The sequence below is a fragment of the Pleurodeles waltl genome, chromosome 9 (assembly GCF_031143425.1).
Source record: "Pleurodeles waltl isolate 20211129_DDA chromosome 9, aPleWal1.hap1.20221129, whole genome shotgun sequence".
Taxonomy (NCBI): domain Eukaryota; kingdom Metazoa; phylum Chordata; class Amphibia; order Caudata; family Salamandridae; genus Pleurodeles; species Pleurodeles waltl.
This window is the reverse complement of record NC_090448.1, coordinates 715,425,280-715,449,002: the sequence shown is the minus strand read 5'-3', so window position 1 is coordinate 715,449,002 and position 23,723 is coordinate 715,425,280. Positions and strand designations below refer to the sequence as shown.

General features: G+C 46.1%; 1 protein-coding gene across 3 annotated transcripts in view; it reads right to left on the bottom strand.

Annotated features, from left to right (window-relative positions):
- Positions 1-7,036: 7,036 nt before the first annotated feature.
- Positions 7,037-23,723, bottom strand: part of CCS (copper chaperone for superoxide dismutase) — a 782,455-nt gene continuing 765,768 nt past the window's right edge. For 2 of the 3 annotated variants that reach the window (XM_069207828.1, XM_069207830.1), the window contains one exon: positions 7,037-10,021. In XM_069207828.1, coding sequence (XP_069063929.1) covers positions 9,865-10,021 — 157 coding nt within the window. In that variant the 3' untranslated portion in view covers positions 7,037-9,864. The remainder of the gene's footprint in view (positions 10,022-23,723) is intronic. The other variant, XM_069207829.1, reaches the window with a different exon arrangement.

Below are 23,723 nucleotides of genomic sequence, written 5' to 3'. Positions count from 1 at the left end.
GAGGCAAATTCATTTTATGCACCAGTCTTAAATTCATGCCCAAAGTCCCACTGGACTTTCACTTAAATGAAAATGTCTTTGTTTGATCCTTTTTCCCCAGTTCATCAACATCAGCTGATAGATCTTTGCATTTGCAGAGGCATCAGATCTTACAGGGACAAAGCTGAAGAATTACTTTCATACTTCTGATCAATTACTTGTTTCTTTCAGCCACCCAAGCATAGGCTATCCATTGTCCAACCAAGGAATTGTTAGTTGGTTGTCATCTTGTATCACCTTCTGTCACACTAAAGCAAATCACCTGCTTCAAGGGTCGCCCCTTAAAGGGGACAAAGCACTGTTGGGTAGTTCTGCCCCCCCTTGGGGGCAGATCAGCCTATTTTATTTAGGCCCATCTGCCCCAAGGGGGACAGAATCCACTTAGTGCCAGGGATCATGTGTGTGTAGGTGTGTGTGTGAGGGGTGGCCCCTTGGGCAAGAGTCGCCCCCCAAGTGGGCAAAATATTCTATGCCATTTCTGCACCCCTTGGGGGCAGACTGGCCTATCTTTTTTTAGGCCCATCTGCCCCCAGCCCATGGGGGGCAAAAGCCATAAAGACGCCAGGGATTTTTTTTCCCCTTTGTTTTCTGTGTGTTGGGGGCGCCCCCTTTGGCAAGGGTCCCCCCCCAAAGGGGACAAAGCACTGTTGGGTAGTTCTGCCCCCCTTGGGGGCAGATCGGCTTATTTGTTTTAGGCCCATCTGCCCTCAATGGGAGCAGAATCCACTTAGTGCCAGGGATCATGTGTGTGTGTGCTTTGTGTGGGTTGGGTGGCCCCTTGGGCAAGGGTCGCACCCCCAAAGGGGGCAATATATTCTACGGCCTATTTTTTTTTTTAAAAGGTCCATCTGCCCCCAAGGGGGGCAGAGAACAGTAGACACCAGGGAAAATATATAAATGTTTGGTGGTGGGTGTTTGTCAACTGGCGAAGTATTCGCATTTGTGATTATAACAGTTTATTTCTCATTTTTGTTCTAGTTCAAAGCTTTTGATTCCTTTTTAGTGGCTTGTTGCAGTTTTGACAGTGGTTGTCCTGCGGTTTGCGTAGTTGCATGTTTTAGGTAAGTAAATAAATTTACTCCAAAGGAGTATTGTTGCCATGCAGGAATTACATGTTTGTAGGTGGTGTACTGAAGGCAGGATTGTGTGTGAAATTGTCCTTAGATTTATACACAATGATATTTCTGTTGTCTTATGTCTAATTTGCTTTTCTTTTTTTCTAGTGGTATATCATTGGTGATTGCTGTGGCTGTGCAGAGTAGTTTCTGGTGAGTCAAGCTTTTTCAGGCAAGTGAGCGGTATAGTTTTTGAGTTTATAACTCTTAGTGATAAAGCTACACTTTGTTTATTACTTATCTTACACAGTGCAGGTTGTTGGTGGTGCATTTGTCTAGTTACTTTTTGTAGGAAGGATCACGGCTAGCCATGGGATGACCGCTCAGTAGGTTGTTGGTGTGCTTTTGAGTCGTCTTCTGACCACGATTATGAGGCTGACTCTACATCTGAGGCTGAGGAGAAAGTGTAAAGATTCTGGAAGTGAATTTTCTGTCAGAAAAGGAATCATATGATGATGATGCCACTCTCAGTGCGGATGAAGTGCCTGTTTTAGAGGACCCTGATGTGCCAATGGTGCAGCAGCCAGAGGCTGAAAGGCTTCCCAATGGAAAACCTGACACGTGGGTTGCACCAAACATGGAGCAGCCACATTTGCCCACCTTTACTGGTTTCCCAGGGTGTAGAGTAAATACGGAAAACATTTTGTCTGTCAACTTCTTTGAGTTGTTTATGGATGATGTATTTTTGGAAGAGATTGTTGAGCAGACTAATTTGTATGCAGCAGTATTTGAGGGACAACGGTGACATACTTAGGCCACACTATAGAGCTAGCCGGTGGATTCCCACAGATCTGGAAGAGTTGGAAAAGTTATTGGGTTTAACTTTTTTGATGGGGGTGATAGGGAAGCCATCCTGTCTTCATATTGGTCTACTATTCCCTTGATGGCAACTGCTATATTTCCTGCAATCATGAGTCGTAAGGGGTATGAGCTTCTTCTTCGGATATTGCATTTTGTAGATAATGCTTCAGCCTTGCCACGAGATCACCCTAATTCTGACCGTCTTTTTAAGATTAGACCTGTCCTTGATCATTTGGTAGATCGTTTTTCAGAAATCTATGTTCCAGGCAAAGAAATATCTGTAGATGAGTCTTTGGTCCTGTTCAAGGGCCGTTTGGTTTTTAGGTAGTACATTCCTAGCAAGAGGGCACGGTATAGAATTAAATTGTATATGCTGTCTGAAAGTAGTACAGGATATGTTTATAATTTCTGTGTCTACACTGGTAGGGATTCCAGTATTGACCCCCCAGGTTGTCCGCCCACTTTTAGAGTTAGTGAGAAAATTGTGTGGGAACTTGGTTGACGACTGTTTAACAAAGGTCACCATTTATATGTAGATAACTTCTACCTGGAGTTCAGTTATTCAAGAATTGTTAAGAGTGGACACTGTTGCTTGTGGCACAATCCACTCTAATCGGAAAGGCTATCCAAGAGAGACTGTCTGTAAAAAACTTGAGAAGGGACAGTGCAGTGCCTTGCGGAATGATGAGCTGCTAGCTCTGAAATTTGTAGACAGGAGGAATGTGTACATGCTAACTACCATCCATGATGAGAGTACTTCACCTGTGGCTGTTTGGGGTCAAGTTGCTGAAGTGCGCAAACCTGTGTGCATTTTAGACTACAATAGGCACATGGGTGGTGTTGATAGAGTAGATCAGAGGTTGGAACCTTACAATGCTGCTCGTAAGGCTTATGTTTGGTATAAGAAATTAGCGGTTCACCTGTTCCACTTGTCAACTTTTAATTCTTTTGTTGTGTTCAAGAATAGTTTTCCAGAGTCAAGGATGACATTTGTGAAATTTCAGGAGTCTATCATAGCGAACCGTGTTGTTCTGGAACAGGCAGACGTTCCTAGACAAGCAGTGGTGAAGGATGTGGCTAGATTGAAAGATCGTCACTTTGCTGAGCACATTCCTCCTACGGCCAAAAAAAATGTTTCTGCTAACAGATGTAGAGTCTGTGCTCGAAGAGGTATCAGGAAGGGGACTAGGATGTACTGCCATGATTGTCCTTCAAAGCCTGGGCTGTGTGTGGGTTGCTGTTTCAAGAGCTACCACACACAGAAGAATTATTGGGAAATACTGTGAGTGTAAACTGCTGTTTTATATTTTCATATGTTCAGTTTCACTGTTGGCATTAGTGTCATGTATTCAGTTAGAGCTTTTGTGTTTGTAGTTTTGTACTTATTAATAATTACTGGTTTCTTTGTTATTTAAAAACAAAAACAAAAAAGTGATGGCGGTGTGCTTGGCTGGCGGTCTGTGTGGGGTGGCGCTTGACTGGCGGTGTGTGTAGGGTGGCGCTTGGCTGGCGGTGTGCGTGGGGTGGCGCTTGGCTGGCGGTGTATGTGGGGTGGCGCTTGGCTGGTGGTGTATGTGGGGTGGCGCTTGGCTGGCGGTGTGCGTGGGGTGGCGCTTGGCTGGCGGTGTGCGTGGGGTGGCGCTTGCTGGCGGTGTGCGTGGGGAGGCGCGTGGGCAGTGTGTGTGGGGTGGTGCTTGGCTGCCGGTGTTCATGGAGTGATGCTTGGCTGGCGGTGCCAGCCAAACGCCAGTCCACACAATCCCATCAGCTGGTGTAATTGCTGTATCAGGCATGTAGGTGTATGAAAGTGATGGCCCTTGAATGGCGCTGTCTGTTGATGCGAGTGTTGTAATGTGCTGGGCTCGCGGTGTGAATGGTCTTGTGCATGTCACGTATGAAAGGTGTGTGAATGGACTGCAAAGCAGTTGGTGCCTTGTCACGGCTTTACAGCTCACGACCTGTGAGTCATTGGTTCCGTTTTTTGGCCTTTCTGGTCTTAACAGTGCATTTCACTTTTGTGAAATCTCTTGTTAATAAAATTTTATCTACTGAACCATCACTCACCCTCGTGCCAAATCCAACCAGTATGTGTGGTAAAAATTACAAAACCTGCTCCGCTGTAATCAGGTGTTGCAGCACACCCGTGACACACTAGGTGTCTCAGATGGGACCCCGATGATGAAGCATGCCAACTATGTTTTGGTCCCGGGTGCGGCCTTCATCTGGGGAATCCTACCAAACCCAAACATTTTTTTACAACTAGACACCCCAAGGAGTTCAGGGAGGTGTGGCTTGCCTGGATCCCCCAACATTTTTTTTACCCAGACTCCTCTGCAAACCTCAAAATTTGCTTAAAAAAAAGAATATTTTCCTCACTTTTCTTTGTAGGATCACCGCTCCAGCACAAATTTCCTACCACCCAGCGTTCTCCTCAGTCTCCCAAGTAAAATTATACCTCACTTGTGTGGGTCCCCAAAGCAGAGTCAGCCTAAAGATGTATAAAAGAAAAATATGTGCTTATCAAATTGCTGTGCTATCCCCTCAATCTCTACAGGTTTGTGGCCTTTTTCTGTTGCAGGCACCTGAGCCACCCACACAAGTCAGGTATCATTTTTACCAGGAAACTTGGGGAAGGCTGGGTGGAAGGAAGTTTGTGGCTCCTCTCAGGTTCCAGAACTTTCTGTCACCTAAATTTGAGGAAAAGGTGTTTTTTAGCCACATTTTGAGGTTTGCAAAGGATTCTGGGTAAGAAAACACTGGGGGATCAACTCAAGTCACACCTCCCTGGACTCCCTCGGGTGTCTAGTTTTCAGAAATGTGTGGGTTTGGTAGGTTTCCCTATATGGCTGCTAAGCCCAGGACCAAAAACGCAAGTGCCCCACAGCAAAAACAGTTAGTTTTGTATTTGATAATTTTGATGTGTCCACATAGTGTTTTGGGGCATTTCCTTTTGCACACACTAGGCCTCCCCACACAAGTGAGGTACCATTTTTATTGGGAGACTTGGGGGAACGCTGGGTGGAAGAAAATTTGTGGCTCCTCTCAGATTCCAGAACTTTCTGTCACCGAAATGTGAGGAAAAAGTGTTTTGTTTTAGCCACATTCTGACGTTTGCACAGGATTAAGGGTAACAGAACCTAGTGAGAGCCCCATAAGTCACCCCGTCTTGGATTCCCCTAGGTGTCTACTTTTCAAAAATGTACATTTTTGGTGGGTTTCCCTAAGTGAGCTAGAGGCCAAAATCCATAGCTAGACACTTTGCAAAAAAAAAAAAAAAAAACCAGCTCTGTTTTCTTTGGGAAACTGTGATGTGTCCACATAGTGTTTTGGGGCATTTCCTGTTGCAGGCACTAGACCTACCCACACAAGTGAGCTACCATTTTTATCGGGAGACTTGGAGGAACGCTGGGTGGAAGGAAATTCGTGGCTCCTCTCAGATGCTAGAACATTCTGTCACCGAAATGTGAGGAAAAAGTGTTTTGGGGCATTTCCTGTTGCGGGCACTAGGCCTACCCACACAAGTGAGGTACCATTTTTATCGGGAGACTTGGAGGAACGCTGGGTGGAAGGATATTTGTGGCTCCTCTCATATGCTAGTTTTAAAAAAATGCAGAGGTTTGGTAAGTTTCCCTAGGTGTTGGCTGAGCTAGAGGCCAAAATCTACAGCCAGGGAATTCGCAAAAAAAACACATCAGATTTGAATGTAAAAATGTGATGTGTCCATGTTGCGTTTCCTGTCGCGAGTATTAGGCCTACCCACACAAGTGAGGTACCATTTTTATCAGGAGACTTGGGGAAACACAGAATAGCAAAACACGTGTTATTGCCCCTTGTTTTTCTCTACATTTTTTCCTTCCAAATGTAAGACAATGTGTAAAAAAGATGTCTATTTGAGAAATGCCCTGTAATTCACATGCTAGTATGGGCACCCCTGAATTCACAGATGTGCAAATAACCACTGCTTCTCAACACATTATCTTGTGCCCATTTTGGAAATACAAAGGTTTTTGTGATACCTATTTTTCACTCTTTATATTTAAGCAATTGAATGGCTGTATACCCGGTACAGAATGAAAACCCATTGCAAGGTGCAGCTCATTTATTGGCTCTGGGTACCTAGGGTTCTTGATGAACCTACAAGCCCTATATATCCCCGCAACCAGAAGAGTCTAGCAGACGTAACTGTATACTGCTTTTTAAAAATCTGACATCACAGAAAAAAGTTACATAGCAAAATGTGGAGAAAAATGGCTGTTTTTTTCACCTCAATTTCAATATTATTTTATTTCAGCTGTTATTTTCCATAGGAAAACCACGTAGGATCTACACAAATTACCCCTTGCTGAATTCAGAATTTTGTCTACTTTTCACAAATGTTTAGCTGTCTGAGATCCAGCATTGGTTTCACACCCATTTTTGTCACTAACTGGAAGGAGACTGAAAGCACAAAAAAAAAGTAAAAATGAGGCATGTCCCAGTAAAATGACAAAATTGTGTTGAAAAATTGGGTTTTCTGATTCAAGTCTGCCTGTTCCAGAAGGCTGGGAAGCTGGTGATTTTAGCATCGCAAACCCGTTGTTGATGCCATTTTCAGGGAAAAAAACAAGCTGCGTTCTGCAGCCCTTTTTTCCCATTTTTTTTTTTTTTTAAACCAAAATTTTCACTGTATTTTGGCTAATTTCTTGGTCTCCTTCAGGGGAACCCACAAAGGTCTGGGTACATCTAGAATCCCTAGGATGTTGGAAAAAAAAGGATGCAAATCTGGCGTGGGTAGCTTATGTGGACAAAAAGTTATGCGGGCCTAAGGGCGAACTGCCCCAAATAGCCAAATAAAAGGCTTGGCACCTGAGGGGGAAAAGGCCTGGCAGCGAAGGGATTAATCTTTTAAAGAAGGGGAGACCTTGGCCTAGCCTAGGACACTGAATATTTCCCCACATACATTTAGGAAATACAGTTTTTACTTCAAAGAGATCTCAAATTGGTAAGGATTTGCAGCTGAGAGGTTCCACCGATGATTATTGATCTAAAAACTCTCTTGACGCTCATGTACACTCATTAATGAAACCGAGTTCGACTTGATGTCAAATATTTTCAATAAGCAATTTATTGTGTAAAATATTTAATTGTGATTTTGTACAACATATTATCATTCTCAACTTGTTTAGAATATATCCCTTCTTAAGAGGAAATCATTTATTCACAAATTACCTGAAGCCAAATGTGAACAAGTACACACTCTTTCATTGACTTACATAGAAAAATAAGTTTATCATTTTTAAAATAGTATAATGCATCACTGATTTCAAATTACTCCGAGTCTTTGTAAATGTTAGATGTAGGAGATTTTGGGGGTTATTCTAACTTTGGAGGAGGTGTTAATCCGTCCCAAAAGTGACGGAAAAGTGACGGATTTAACACCAGCCGTATTACGAGTCCATTATATCCTATGGAACTCATAATACGGCTGGTGGTATATCCGTCACTTTACCGTCACTTTTGGGACGGATTAACACTCCTCCAAAGTTAGAATAACCCCCTTTATGTCTTTGTTTCATTTATTTTGCTTCGTACTGTCAAATCTTTGTGCTCTGTTTTTCTCTGCATTTAGCAATTGTTATCCAAGAGCACTCTTCTTTTCCATTTTAAGTGGAAATTAAAATTGAAATCTATGACGCATTACAGATGATGCAGTTTATCAGTATTTTAACCTGCTGTTTGAAAGAAACTCAGAGTAATTTGGTTTACTGATTTTTATTGTTCTTGTCCTTTGTTTCCAATTGTGTTATAGTATATCTTCTTAGTCCCTGGAAATATTCAGCAGGTATGGTTCAACTATCAAATACAAGATAGCTGTTCCACATTTAGGCCCTCATTACAACCCTGGAGGTCCGAAGACAGTCAGGGCTGCGGTGGCGTCGACGGTGAAGACTGCCAAATTATGAGTACAGTGGTTTGGCCTAGAGCCAAACTGTCGATACTCCGCCCATCCCGCTGCTTTTCCGCAGTCCACTGGGCTGGAGGAGAGCACCTCCAGCACGGCGGACGCCGTAATACCCCTAGCCGTATTATGACACGGGAGACTGCCACCATTTTCTGGTGGTCGCACCGCCAGAAAAAGCTGGCGGTCTTGCATCCTGACGACAAGAATAGGCATTCCTTGCACACACTTCCACATACCTCCATTTATAATACCAGCAAAACAAATGTTCCAGCAGATCAAGGTAAGAGGTATGATTCTTGTGACAAATAAGAAGTAGTAAAGCTATGTACAAGGATAAGATTGTTTCAGTGGAGCGGGAAATACAAAAGCCACGCTAAAAGAGGCAGAATATGTTGTAAAGTCAGTGATATAAAGTGATTTAACTCTGAACAGAACTGTTTATGGTGAGGAAGGGTAGTAGTTAAATAGGACAGTATTTGAATGCAGTAGAGAGACAGAGGCCAGAAATGGAAAACGATTATGTACAAACATACACTAGAATATGGGAGAAAGATATTGGAAGAGGGATGCAGTATACTGAGTTAAGAGAGCTTAGTGGGATAGGCAGAACAAAGTGAGAAGGGAGAGGTAAGTTGTATGAACAATGGGACAGAGGAATAAGAAAAAAGAAAGCTGAAAGCAGATACAGGGAGGAGGGAGGGATGAAGCAAGAAGGGAGAAGACAATTGCTGGTGCAACAAAGCAGATAAAACTGGGATGAATGGTCAAATAAGATTACCACCACAGTAAAGGAAGAGAAAAAGAAAAATGACATTGCTAAATAAAAAGCCTGTATACAAACCTGCTCTGGCTAGCAAGTGTGGATATGTAGAATGCGAATAGAAGGGGTGAACCATCAAGAGCGTGAGTTGAGAGATGGTGAGAAGGTACAGCGAGATAGAGGTAACCAATGTTGACAGCTTGGGTAAAAGGAAAGGTGGTTTTAAAGTCAGAGGTAAAGGAATGTGGTGCAGGAAAGGTTCAACAGAAAGAAAGGTGCAAGAAAACTCTGGAAAAGTAGGTGAAAATACAGTGACAGGCAAATGTTGTGGTGCTGCGGAAAACTGTTAAAAGAAAATTATTAGATGTAGGGATGAACGAAAGAGACGGGGCTTAAATACAAATCAATATCCAGACTCAGAGTCTGGAGAGGCAGTCTTCCGCCTCACACCTCCCATCATCCACAAAAGTGTGCACCAGGATTCAAGTTTTGACAGTCAGCCAGGTGTCAGAGCACTGACAACCTGTAGCACTCCTTCATCTGAATATTTGCAATAAAGGAAAATTAAAGCTCCCAGAAAAATGAGGGGGCAACTCCTCTAATTATACACGAAGTACCATCTAGGACTCTAGTGATGAGAAAAATTGCGTTAACAAGTGCTGGTTAGGTGGTTCTAAGGAAATCTAAGAACATCAAGTTTGCAAAATGTTAAATTGTTCCTTTACTCTGTTATCTAAGTAAGACTAGATTTCTGGCCTTCCCAGAAATTGCATATGAATAAATCTAATACAGCCACTTACATCAGTTATTATAATCTATCTCATTAAATCTAGTGCTTTGCCAATCACTGAGGACATAGGCAGTGTTGCTGTGAGAAATAGGAGGTTTCCCAGTGATTCTGTACTTTAGCATGCCATTGTAGTCAAAATAGATCAAAAGCACTGCTCAAAATAAAACATTACCGCAAGCCTATGTGCTGGAATATATTGTGAACTGTAGGAAGTAGCAATAGCCAAAGATTTTACAATATTCTGTGCATTCCTGTTCCTTGGCATGGACAAATCACGCCTTGGAATCCATGGTTTCAGCTAAAATAGCCAAATCTTTTGATTATTGAATAATTCCATGATTTATTATGTTCTGTAGCTTCTGGTTTACATTGTGCATGTCACCATAACGTGGCTTGTATTCACATCTGTGTGGTGTCGCTACAGGTTGGCCAAAGGTTGGGGAAGCAGCTGTCTTTTTGCCGAGGTAGCTCTGGCTCGTTCACGTTCATCCCAAAGTGTCACCCCATCACATGTGCAGATCTTCTTGGAGTTCTGAAAGAGGCCGGCTGAACATGCAATTATACCACCTGCCAATCTGAAAGAGAAGAAATAACATCAGTGTATCTGTACTCAGTATTCCCTCATGTCCTTTTCTTTACAGTGGCACAGTGTTGGGCTACAAGTCTACTATCGATTACATACCATGTTGTCTCATACAGTTGCTTGGACAGTTTCCGGCCCTAGTTGAAGGTGTGATGTAAGCGTCCAGAATGAAATTGGGAGTGATGCATAGATGGGTGTAAATTCAAATAAAAATGTCACCATTTATTTTACAGTCTGCTACTTACAAAAAGCTTTTGAGCTGCTGCCTAAACTATAGCGGTATGGTGAAAAGAAAGACAAGTCTATGGGTGAAATTGTTTTGGAGAAAGGTTGGCTTCAAATCGGTTTATTCACAATTTGTACTAAGAAGTATACCCGGCTAATAAAACGGATGATAAAGCTCTTTTTTCAAAGCTGCATGTGGAACCAGCATTGCTAATGGAAAAGGTGCAGCTATAAACGTTGTGATGTATAGCCACATCACTGGGGAAAACGTTATGCTTTGCAGAGCTTGTAAAGGATGCCTTGCCTCACTCTGAAGCTTGAGGTGGTGAATGCTGCAATATGCAACACAGCTACGGACAATTTTTAGGGGACATGAAGACAGAAAACTAAAGCGGGTGTCAGGTCTTCATATTTAGGAGTGATACGTACTAAAAAAAATGAATATACCTTGTGGGTCTGTCTTTGCCTTTTCATAATGCTATGTTAGAAGTTAATGTTGCCTAATTCGATGCCAGTAAGTGTATTTAACCCTGGAGGATGACTGAAAAAGATGGTGTACTGTGAATTGACATGCTTACGTGTAGAGTAGAACGGGTATCTGAAACAATGCTTGATTCAGTTTGCCGTATGAATCTCAGAGAAATAGTGAAAACCAAGGAGACCCTTAGCTGAGTGATATCTTTCCATGTTTCATCTTCGCCTCCAATAGAATGGAAAAGATGCATATTCCTCCTACAAAGCAACTGAAGGATGAGTAGAGTAACAGCAGAAGCAGAGGCTGCAGGAAGGAAGGGGTAGTTGGACCTGAAACAGAGCTGCGGCCAGTCGTGCTTGAGGGGAGGAGACTTGCTACCTCAGCACAAGATGGCCCTCTCAGGCCAAAGACTAGGGTTTCTTTGCTTTCTAATGGTCGGTGTTGCTTCATGGGAACGGAGACTACTGACGGAGTGTATTGCCCCCTAAATTCCCTCCAAACCATTAGAAACCATGTGTCTACATGTTTTAAGTTGACAGATAACGGAGCTCATGAGTTCCATAAGCCTGGTAGCAGTCCTATATCTTTAACACACCTGTACCCTAAAAACCTAATGTATGTATTGAGACAAAGAAATCTACGAGCACATCAATGCAAAATAAAAGCATGGGCTGCTCGTGTCACTCTTGCATTGACCTGATAAATGTTAAAGCTAACTCATTGTTTTGTTAATATTGGTTTCAACATAATATGTCTTTCATTTGGGTCTCGGCCACTGGGGCCTCATCCAGTAGATGGCCACTAACGTAGCTACACAGTCAAATATTTATTCCTGTATTACACATTACTAATCACAAAGAATCCTGGCAGGATTTCAAGGGCAACCGCTTGTGCATCGTGAGCGGTAAGTACTGCTTAAAGGTTTTCACTTCAAATCTGCTATGCTGGGACCGTTTTGTTTCGGGTCATTACTGGCTTTGCTCTACAGCCATATATACCTTTCAGCTTGTACTGAAAACTAAAACAGCATTGTTTTTATATAAAATTGCCTAGAAACGTATGTCATCATAATCTTAATACCAAAAAACTTTTCTGGTTTACCAAATAGTAAGGAGCTTAGATGGTATTTGTGGTGTTTCTAGTATGTTCAATTTTGTGGTCTATATAGATGTGTGTGTTGTGGTATTTGTGCATGTGTATACCCGTGGTGTGTGGTGTCAGTTAGTATTCATTAATTCCCCCATGCCCTGAAGGCAGTCCCTTTCCAAGAGGCCCATCCAAGAATCAAGGGTTATGTCCTATTTTCTACAGGATGTGACATCACTGCAGTTCCCAGCATCCGTATCTATAGGAAGCAACATCACTGGTTCCTAACTGAAACTTCTTGGCTCCTCCCTTCGTCAGTCCACACCTCAGAGCGTTCCACCACCCTGTGGCCCCCCAACTAAGGGCAACTACAGACAAGGACCTGTTAGGGCCAGAACTCCAACGCAACCAATAAGCACATACTACGTCAGATCTCTTCATGAGCCAGCACCCCTCATTACCCATCCACACTATCATAACCCAGATCCAGAATACATAAACACACAAATGCAGTGATTCCTCACAACATACATGCTAAACCTCATACGCATCCCAATAACCTCTACACAACCTCAAACACATACTAAAACCCATGTTCGTTACATGCCCTCTGCAGTACACCACATTCCAGATACAGCAGACGCCTTCAATTATCACTAGCTTGCCACACTCCTCAACATGGAAACATTGCTCACCTCCACATCATTGCACATGCTAGATGTCCTTGTTCCCACAGGTTAAATGATTCAGCATGCAGGCCACAAACATAAGAAGGGAGGAGTTCTCACTGTCATCCATTAGTCCTCCTAGTGCTGCATCTTAGGCAAGCAAGTGACAACTCTGTGCAGCTCTTCATAAGTTACTTCTCACTCTCCACTACTCTGTCCACCACCTTAACTATCATCTGCAGGCCTCCCAGACACAACATGGACTTTAGAGGTGATTTCTCAGACCTCCTTACCACTTCATCTATCCATCAACACCATAGCACACTCCTCTCTTACTTCAATCTCCATTGCAACTGTAGCATGAATAAAGCAGAAGACTCCCTCCCCTCAAAATACTCCCTCCCCAACCTCGTGGATGCACTAAACGTGGTAAGACATGTCACTCCAAAGGTTATATCCTCTTCCTCACCTTTTAAACATCAACCATCCAACTGGAACACGGGGACCGAAACAACCATCTTGCCATCCCCATCAGTCTCCTCACTGTCAATCAAGTGACAAAGGTCAGACTAAGAAAGAACAAAACAATCCTTCAGAGGCTTCAAAGACTTCTCCATCAACAACCTAAAGCTCTACCTATTCCCCTCCAACCTTCACATCCAGCATCAGTGCCCCTGTAAATAAATGCAGTGCATTTCTGGAAAAGGAAAAGTTGTTTGCTTCTAATCCTAGTTCTCTTCCAGGGAATCTTCAACAAATTCATAAGCACTGAATAGTCGTGCCTACCTGTGGAGAACATAATAAATATTACATTTAAGTATTTTATATATATATATATATATATATATATATATATATATATATATAATATATATATATATATATATATATATATATAATATATATATATATATATATATATATATATATATGCAGCCTATAGTAAAGCACAAAACATGTCTAAAGTACATTGTATTTATTTTCATTTTAAATCAATAGGTATTCAGCAACTTATTTGTCTCAAACACAGAAAAAAGAGCACAGACCTGTTTCGCAACCTTTATTTAAAAGGACCATGACACGCCCAAGGATGGTGAACGAGTGAGACTGAGATCAGTGTCTCCCCCCCTGCCGCCTGAGGTCCCTGTTGCCTGTGAGCCCATTAGGACAGGAGCAGCATGGCCCCCAGCCCCCAGAGCAACAAAAAGGACCAGGTCTCAGCGACGGTCCGGGTCGGAGATGGAGATCGAGCCAGGCGGCCCGCAGATACGCAGCCGTCTCTTCAAGATGGCAGGCGGGCGGGACCGTTACTATCGCCTCCCTGCCCGCTGCCTGTGAACACTGCAGCCTTTAGGGTCCCCGGGACAGGAGAGGCACGGTCCCCGGCCCTCATGGTGACCAGGAGGAGGGGCGGCCCATGATTCGGAGGCAGCCCAGTGATTGTGGCGTGGAGGAGAGGGGGGGGGGGCTGTGGGGGCGTGTGGCTCTGTAGTGGTGGCCCCTGCAGGGGTCCCCCATGACTTGACGGTCCTGGCCTGGGGGGCCCCACGAGAGGAGGGGGTGGCGCACAGGGGCCCGTGGGCCCAACAACAGCGAGAGGAGGGGTGGTGAGACTTACGAGGCGGCGCATGGAGCGCCCACTGAGGTCAGTGGACAGCAGGGTGCGAGCCTGCTGGCCCCGCGGCTCCTGGCTGAAGGCGCCTGTGGCAGCATGACAGCAGAGGCTGTGGATGGGGAGCCCTTGTGGCTGAGTGGGTGGCCCCCGAGGTCCTGCAAAGCTGGTGGAGGGGCTGGGGAGCGGACTTGAAGAAGTCCTGTGTCTGCTTGGTGGGGCACTGGAGACCCCCCACCGTGCCAGCAAGTACCCGGCACGAAGACGTGCCGGTGGCGGCAGAGACAGCTGGAACTGGGACCCGGAGGTGGGTCTGGTGGGCGCACAGAGAGACTGCAGACTACGGGTCTTTGCGGTGGGGCCTCCCTTGAGATAAAGAAGGCAGGACCTGGATGGCTGAGAAGCACGTGGGAGCCTCGCACGTGAGGTGAAGGACCTCCTCGGATGGCTTGTGAAGTGAGTCACTGGGGGTGGGGCGGAGGACAACCCTAGGATCCATTGGAGGTCGGGCAGGACCCCCGAAGACATTACCCCAAAGAGATCTGCTGTGGGGCCAGCAAGATTGATCTGCCGGATGTCGCATGAGGACTCGGAAGAGAAGGAGCCGACCCGCTTTGCTAACCTGGAGGCGGGCCGAGGTTGAAGGCACAACGCAAGGGCGGAGAAGGCATGGGGAGATTGGAGGGGGACCTCTGGTAACTGGAGCTTGCAGAGGGTCATAATGGCTGCGGCACGCCCCAAAAAGGACCGTTCAGTCAAGGAGATGCTGGCCAAGTCTATTAAGGGTACCAGGGAGGGAGACGAAGAGGGGTAAGGCCCTATTACACAGTCCTTCCTGGAGGTGCTCTTTCAGTCCCTAAAAGAAGACCTACAAGTGGTGAGGAGGGGCCTGTCCAAAGATCCGAGGGAGGTGAGACATGAGCTAGAGGTAGTCAGCGAGAGAGTGAACACCCTGGAGGAGCACGAACACAATGTGATGAAGAGATTAAACAACTCCAGCAGGAAGTCCTTCGCCTGCAGGAGCAACAAATCGTGTTCCAAGCACACACGGAGGACTTGGAGAATTGTTTGAGGTGGAACAACATTCGCATCAGGGGGGCACCTACAGGGTACATTGGCTCCCTCTTTCACCAGATCTTAGGGGAGGATGTGGAAAAGGAGGTGCGCATGGACAGAGTTCATAGAGTAGGTCCCCCGAGACCGGCTCATGCCCCTCAGGTGGACATCCTGGTCTGTATTCACGACTTCCCTCTAAAGGAGCGCATTCTCCACCTGGCCAGGGACCAACACCCGCTGAAATTTCGGGGCCACTCTCTGCTCCTCTACCAGGACCTGGCGGCGATCACCCTACAGAAGAGGAAGGATTTTAGGCCGATCACCTCATACCTCAGGGACAAGGGAGTGGCTATTCTTGGGGCCACCCCTTCCACCTGATCTTCAACTGGGAGGGCAAGCTCCACCAACTGTGCTCACTGCAAGAAGCCTGTACCCTGTTGCAAGTGGATCTGCCCACAGAGTAGCACCCCTAACCATCAAGACCTGACCTAGGGCATCGGAGGCGCAATTGATAGCAGACGGTCCCGCTGTGGAATGGCCGGCCAGACCTAGAGACAATGGCTTCAGAGAGAAGTGCGATCCTGGAGACTCTTGCTGGAGACACAGCGATGCCTAATGGGGAGGGGGGGGGGGGGCGAGTGAGGGGCCCGTGATCACTTGGACACTGAACAGGGGGGCGGGGGGAGCGGGGAGACACCTGGAGGGGAATGGTAACTGGGGTGTTTTTCTTCCAGATGAGGATATGGCTTTCTGGACTATGCCAGAAGTTCCTGCTCCCAGTTCTGGGGTTGTTAAGACGGATGTCGTTATTTGTGGGTTGCTGTTTTGGGGGAAGGTGCCACAGGAGGTACACAGAGACGCATAAAGCCCAAAGGGGACGTGGGGGTCTATTAACGCTTTGGTCACTCAAGGGGGGAGGACCACAGGGAGGAGGTGGCGGTCAGCAGGCTTATGACTCAGAGAGGGCACAATACCATACTCATTCAAGGTAATCACACTCAATGTTAAGGGGCTGAATAACCCAATCAAGCGCCGGGCTGTTCTTTCCTATCTGGAGAATACCTGAGCAGACCTGTGTTTATTACAGGAGACCCATCCACGCCCAGTAGACCATCATAGATTGCGAGGTAATTCCTGATTCAACACTTCTCCTCACAGTGTAACAAGACTGTGGGGGTGGAACTTTTGGTGTCGCGCTTTTTCCGAGGGAAGGTGGAGGACAGGGTTGCGATCATACCGGGTTGGTTACTGGCTTTCAGGGTACACATAGGTGACTCACAGATTGTGGTGGCCTCCATTTATGCACCAAATGAGAAAAAGGAAGGGTTCATACAACGTGCTTTGGGAGAGGTAATGACTCCGCAGGACAGACAGGTCATCATCGGGGCGACTTTAACTTAGCCCTCAACAACGAATGAGACAGATCGGCCTCTACATATGGCGGGGGTTGAGGGGCGGGAGGAGGGGGCTTGGACATCCAGTGGGCTCCAGACACTATAGGAGTTGGGCTTGTGCTATCTTTGAGGACATAGTCACCCTTCGTCCAGGGACTACACCTTCTACTCTCATGCTCATAAAACCTACGCGCGCATTGACTTTTTCCTGAGCACTAGAGACATTCGACAGAGTCTAAAGGAGATAGACATAGAGCCTTGCACCCTGTTGGACCATACGGCTGTTTCTCTAACACTGACTCTTCCGGACCGTCGTAGAACCTATCGGCCTTGGAGGCTTAGGACTACTCTACTGTCGAGGCCTGAAATGGTCGCCCAGATATGGTCGTCAATCGCAAATTTTCTAGACTTTAATGACAAACCCGACAGCTCGGTTTCCCTTCTGTGGGAGACGCTGAAGACGGTCGTGAGGGGTGAATTCATTGCTATCTCGGCTGCAGATAACAAAGCTCGATGAGACAAGAGGACCCATTTACAGCAGGAGATGACGGAACTCCAGAGGATACACAAACGTACTGAGCCCGGGTGTTTGGAGGAAGCTGAGAGTAGGCAGGGCGCAGTTAGCAAGCCTAGATATCGATAGGGCAGAATTTGCAGCACTTTGATCGCGCCACTCCTTTTATGTGGGGGGGTAACAGATGTGGGCGGCTTCTGGCCAACAGACGGCGCGCACAGAGGCAATCCACGCTGGTGGTGAGGGTGTGGTCTGGGGATGGAAGGGAAGTGGAGGACGACACTCAGATAGCGGTGGCTTTCTGTGATTTTTACAGGGACCTGTATTCCCCAGCTGGGTCCAACCTAGAGGCCACATGGCCATACCTCAAGGGCGCCAACACAGCGCAACTCTTGGCAGATGAGTCAGCCCCACTCGAGGCTCCTATAAGACTAGGGGAGGTTGTTTCGGTAGTAGCTTGGTTAGATGCCCTGAAGTCTCTGGGATCAGACGGCTTCCTGGGGTTGTTAAATAAAACCTTTTGTGGCGAACTTGCCCCACTACTGATGCGCCTTTTCAATGCCATCTCTGGTATGGATACAATACCACCATCCATGCTGGATGCATTCATTGTGGTCCTCCCCAAGCCAGGGACGGACCCCACATTGTGCGGGTCACATAGGCCCATTTCATTACTTAATGTGGATATTAAACTGCTCATGGGCATCCCGGTATTTCGCTTGAACCTGCTAACGTCTGGGTTGGTGGGCCCAGATCAGGCGGGTTTTATACCCCTCCGTCAGTGCTGGGACAATACCAAACGGATTATGCACATCATAGACAAAGCGCAGAGTTCAGGGAGAGAACAGATGCTGCATAGCATCAATGCGGAAAAGGCATTTGATAGGATCCAATGGCCCCATCCACAGGCAACCTTGGAGCATTTCAGGCTCGGGCCCAGGTTCTGTGCCTGGATTACTAGTGTGTATAGCCATCCAAAGGCCACAGTCAGGGTCAATGGGATAACATCTACCTCATTCCCGGTGAGTCAAGGGACTCGGCAAGGGTGCCCACTCTCCCCGCTACTGTTTGCTCTCTATATGGAGCCCTTTGCGCAGCGCGCAAGTGCCGACCCAGAGATCACGGGTGCTATTTTTGGCGAGGAAGAACATGTCCTAGCACTCTATGCGGATGACGTGGTGTTAGCGCTGGAAAATCTACTGAGGGCCCTGCCGACTTTCCTGGGGGAGGTGGAGTCCTTCGGGGAAGTCTCCGGGTTTAAGATAAACCTCTCAAAATCACAGGCCCTTAGGCTTACACTCCCGAAGGATGTGGTAGAGCAGCTGGCTAGGCGGTACCCATTTCAATGGCAACCACAGTCTATCCCATATCTGGGCCTGCAGATAGCTAAGACTGTAGCGGAGACTTCCCATTTAAATTATCAGCTCCTTCTCCAGAGTGTCAGACAAGACCTGAACCGGTGGAGGGCACACCCTATCTCTTGGGAAGCAGAATAGCGGCCATAAAAACATTGATACTGCCCAGGGCCCTATTCCTCTTTCAGACGCTCCCAGCGTAGCCCCCACCGGGTGCCCTCCAGATGCTACAGAAAGCCATTTTATTTGGCCTGGGGGACGACCCAGAATGACCCACCACTTATCCTGCCAACATCCGCGGGATGCGGCTTGGGTGTTCCCGACATACAGCAATACTAAAGCACTGCCCGGCTCCGCTACCTTCTGGAGTGGTCATGGTTGGACTCCGACAAGTGATGGCTCTTCATGGATAGGGCTATCGCGGGGACTGTCCTGTGGAAGATCCCTTTCATCCAGCATGGTCACAGACCATGGGGTCTTTACGCTTACCTTGTCACCGGCGCAACAATAAAGGCATTGAACCAAGTAGCCCGCACTAAAGAGCTCACTACCTTTTCATCTCCCCTGACTCCTACAGTGGGGAACCAGAACTTCACACTGGGGTTGAGCCAGGGGGGCTTACAGGCTCTGGTCTTCCCCGAACTGCCGCTCCACAGGACGGAGAGGGCATAATATCTTTTGACAGTCTAAGGAAGGCACACTCTTTGCTGGAATCCGAAAGAATGCGATATCTACAGATACGGCATTGGGCGAAGAACCCCTTGATGCGAGAGGCTGCATCTTGTTCCGTCCTGAAGTTTGAGCGTTGGCTACTAACCAAAACATCAGATAAGCGCGTCATCTCAGAGCTGTATGCCCTGATCCAATCCGCAGCTACACGGCCTAAAATCTCTAGCCAGCGGAGGTGGGAGCCGGAACTGGGGAGGGACCTCTCACCCAAGGAGTGGGAGACGATCTACTATAGGGCCAGACACACGGCACGCAGTATGGCAGCCATGGAGACTACTGTGAAAATAGCCACAAAGTGGTACCTCAGCCCGGTCCGGCTTCATAGGTGTGATAGTTCGCATTTGCCTCTATGCTGGCGGGTTTGTGGGGGAACGGGTACACTGACACTTATTCTCTGGGACTGTCCGAGGCTGGCTACATACTGGAAGGGCATCCTGGATGACATCGACCATCATATGTCCACTCAGCTGCTGCGCCTTCCGGCCTACATTATTCTGGGCCTCCCAAACCCCTTGATATTTCCACTCAAATTAGTAAAAGGTCGTCAGATTAGCCTCGTACTTGGTGCGGCTCTCCAGAAAATGTTGTGGCACTTAGGCTCCCCGCAGGTTCCCACTCAGCTGGGCTGGCTGCATCGGATGTGGCAGACTCTGGGGATGTTACGGATTTCACTTGCCCTACAGGCTCGGGACCAATTCTACAGGGATCTGTGGCACCTGTTTTTGACTCTACTAGTGGGGGACTTTTGTGAGCTGACATGTCCTAAATACCTATGTCTCCTTCGTCTCTCAGAGCGTGGCAGTCCCCAGAGCAATGTGAGATAGCGGGACATCTTCTACGAATGCACGCACGCTCCCACATCTGGGGAGTCCCTGTGGCACCATGGGGGGGAAGGGGTCACAGTTAGGGGGTAGTTTCCCCCTATTGCTTTTTCACTTGTTGGAGGGCAGATTTCTGCTCATGTTTTCATTGGCTGTTGAAAATTAATAAAGAAATTTGAACCATAAAAGGACCATGAAAGGGAATATGAGACATTTTTAGCCAATAGGCTGCCACTTAAATCACTAGTAGGAAAACTGGCACCATGCCATTAAGACCTCCCAGGACCCCATGTATCCCATCATGCCTCACAGGTGACAGTTAGGTCTGTTTATGCAGTGACAAAGTCCTGTACCACAAAGATTGCAAGAGCTGCAATAAAAATTCATCTGGGGAGGTAGGAGGGTTGCTTATGACTGTGATGAGTATTCCCCTGGAAGAGAACTAGTATTATAGGTAAGCAACGTTTCCTCCTTCTCAAGGGGATCCTCATCTATAGTCATAAGCATTGAATAGAAAACCCAACCCACAAAACTGTGGCCGAACCAAACAATAGCAGTTGTCGCAATTATCCAAAAATGATTCTTCAATGAAGCCTGCCCTACTTGATATCTGCTTTTGAATCTGAGTGTAGACAGTACTGCCTAGTAAAAGTATGCACAGACCTCCAAGTTTCAGCTCTACATATCTCAGAAAAAGGTAAGTTTCTTAATAGGGCAGCTGTTACAGCTTTACCTCTGGTAGAATGGGCTTTAAGTCTGGCAAGTAACTGTTTATTGGCTAACCAATATGAAAACACTATACATGCAACTATCCACCTAGAAATGGTTTGCTTGGAGGAAGCTATGCCTGTTATCATTGGGCCATAGTTGACAAACAGGTGATCTAACTTTCTGATGTCCTTTGTTTTATCTAGATTAAGCGTCAACACTCTTAACATCTGAAGAAGAATTTGCTCCTTCTTCTGGGGTAGTGGGATTTGGAAAGAAAGTTAGTAGTGGAATAGTCTGGTTAATGTGGAAATCAGAGACCACTTTGGGAAGTTAGGAGAAGTTCACATGACCACCCAGCTCACATGACCACCCTTTTAGAGCGAAAAAACATACATGGTTCTTTGGCGCACAAAGATTCTTTTTCATATCCGTCCACATTCCTTGAATCTGAAGGGGACCCATGTGAGCACCCCATCCCTGTAGCGAAGAGTCCGTGATCAGTGTTTGTGTTGGAGGATCCTGGTGGAAAGGAACTCCTACTAATCCGTTATTTTGTTGAAACCATCATGGGAGGGATTGGATTGCCTCTTTTGAGAGGTGCAGTTTGTTGTCCCAGTGATCTGAAAACAGGCTTTATTGATCCTCCAGATATTGCTGGACAGGTCTCATGTGAAGCCTTGCATGAGGAACTATGAAAATGCAAGATGCCTTTGACCCCAGTAGCAAAGCAATCTGTCTCGCAGATGGATGTGGAGTGCTAAGGAGATTGTGACACTTCAGATTGATTGTCATTTATGGCTACCAAAAAATCTTGTTCACTTTTTTTGACAGTTTATCTGCAAAGGAAGCTACTACTGAATGCATTCTCCGGGGTGCGCTATTATCAAGGAGTCCAGTGGAAGATCAGTCCTCAGGAACAGAGGGTCTTGTTCTGGAGCTTCATATTTTTTTCAAATCCGTGAGGGATCTGCTCTCAGAGAAGCTGGAGTCAGAAAGATCTGCATCGCTGGTTCAAAGAGCCTTGGAACCAGAGGTAGTAAAGGCCTTTATACTGCTCGACTGAAGATGAAGTTGTAAGTGCAGAAATGTCAATATTTATCTTTTGATGCTCCTCTTATCAAAACCTCATTAAAGGTGGTAATGTCATCTATAGGAGACACTCTTGCTGGTGGAGTATTCCGTAAGTGTAGGTGAATAGTCTCTTACTGAAGCGCGGGAGGTGCTAGACCAGGAAGGTGATCTACGCCACCTATGTGATGATCTGGAAAGGTAAGACCTCTTAGATCTTTTAGTGGATCTGGTTCGTGCTGATTTGGATCTAGATCTACAAGTTAGCAGACGCCTAGATCTATTTTGAGACCAAGGCACAGGAGTATGTCTCTCCGGAAGAACAGAAGAAGTATCTGAAGAAAACAGAGGAGACATGTTCTATTTTGGTGATGGTTTACGCGGAGTAACTCTAGATGGGGAGTACGCATGCAAATACTCTGAATCCGAGAAGTGAGGTAAGTGTCTCTGTTGCAAAGATTTCAGCCAACATGGTGAAATGTTCATTGGCGCGTCACCAGAAGGCCTGGGTGGAGCAGGAGGCCTTGGCTCATCTGTGTCAGCTGTGAAGGCTTGTACTTCTGACACTGATCAGGAGTCTTCCAAGGGATTTGACATCGTTGGCTGTGTCTTCGAGGTCGACGGGCTTCGATGTGGTGATGCATGTTTCGACTAATGCCTTTTAGTAGTCAACAACTGTATTGATGGCGATCTTGTTTTCAACGTTGATGGATTGTGTCGCTTTGAAGGTTCGGTGTGTCTGTTCGTCGAGTGGCGAGTATGTGGCAAAGACCTCTCTCGACATCAACACCGATGGGGAGCAAAAAGGGATTTTCTGCACTCTTTATGTCCTACCTTTCCACATCGACCAGTATGACGTCTGTCATATCTTTCCTGAGATTTTCCCTTGTGTGAAGGCTTTTTCTGAGAGGAGGGCTCTTTGGGAGACAGGTTGGTGATCCTCAAGGCCTCTTGAGATTCTTCAGTTCCACTCTCATGGAACCCTTGCAATCTGATTTTTTCTCTGTCCTTCAGGGTCCTTCTGGTAAGCTTCTGACAGGGAGGACAGTAATCTAGTCAATGGGATTCTGGTAGACACACAATACAGCCTGAGTGTGGGTCAGTCTGAACCTTCTTTTTACCACAGAAGGGGCACTTCACAAAGAGTGAAGGCATGTTTAACAGAAAAAAACATGTATTTACTGTCAGGAAAAAGTATATGTCCACTAGGTATGTAAATCTTACAAAATTAAATGATACCTGACAGGTTTCAAAGAGTTTTTCTGACAAAACTGGCAAAAAAGAGAGCGCTCAGTGCCCCAGGATCCTAACAGTAGAAACCGAACAAAAGAACTGAACTGTCACCTGTGAGGCATGATGGGATACATGCAGTCCCAAGAGGTCTTGAAGGCACAGTGCCGGGTTTTCTCTCTTATGTTTTAAGTGGCAGCTTGTTGGCTAAAAATGTCTCATATTTCCTTTTGTTTTCCTTTTAAATAAAGTTGTGAAACAAGTCTGTGCTCTTTTCTCTGTGTTTGACAGAAATAATTTGCTGAATACCTATTGATTTAAAATGAAAATTCAATGTACTTTAGACATTTTTAGTGGTTTACTAGAGGTTGCAAATAGAAGTATATATATGTATTATATTTATATGTAATATTTAATATGTGCTCTGGGGTCTCCACAGGAGGGTGGGAGTATTCAGTGCTTATGACTATTGATCAGAATCCCCTAGAACTTCCATGTTCAACTAAAAACACAGAAGTGCAAGCTGATCCTGTCAGCATACCCGGTACACCAAAGATGCTGACAAAAAAACCCACTCCATTTGCAATTAGGAAAGTAAATAAAAGAAGAGCAGAACCTTGATGACCTCATGTTACCTAGGTTCCTCTTCACAACATGCTGATAACTCATCATATCACACAAGCTCAAGTACTATACCAGCACTATTAATGCTGCACCCAACGGATATAGAATGCTCTTCAAGACAATCAG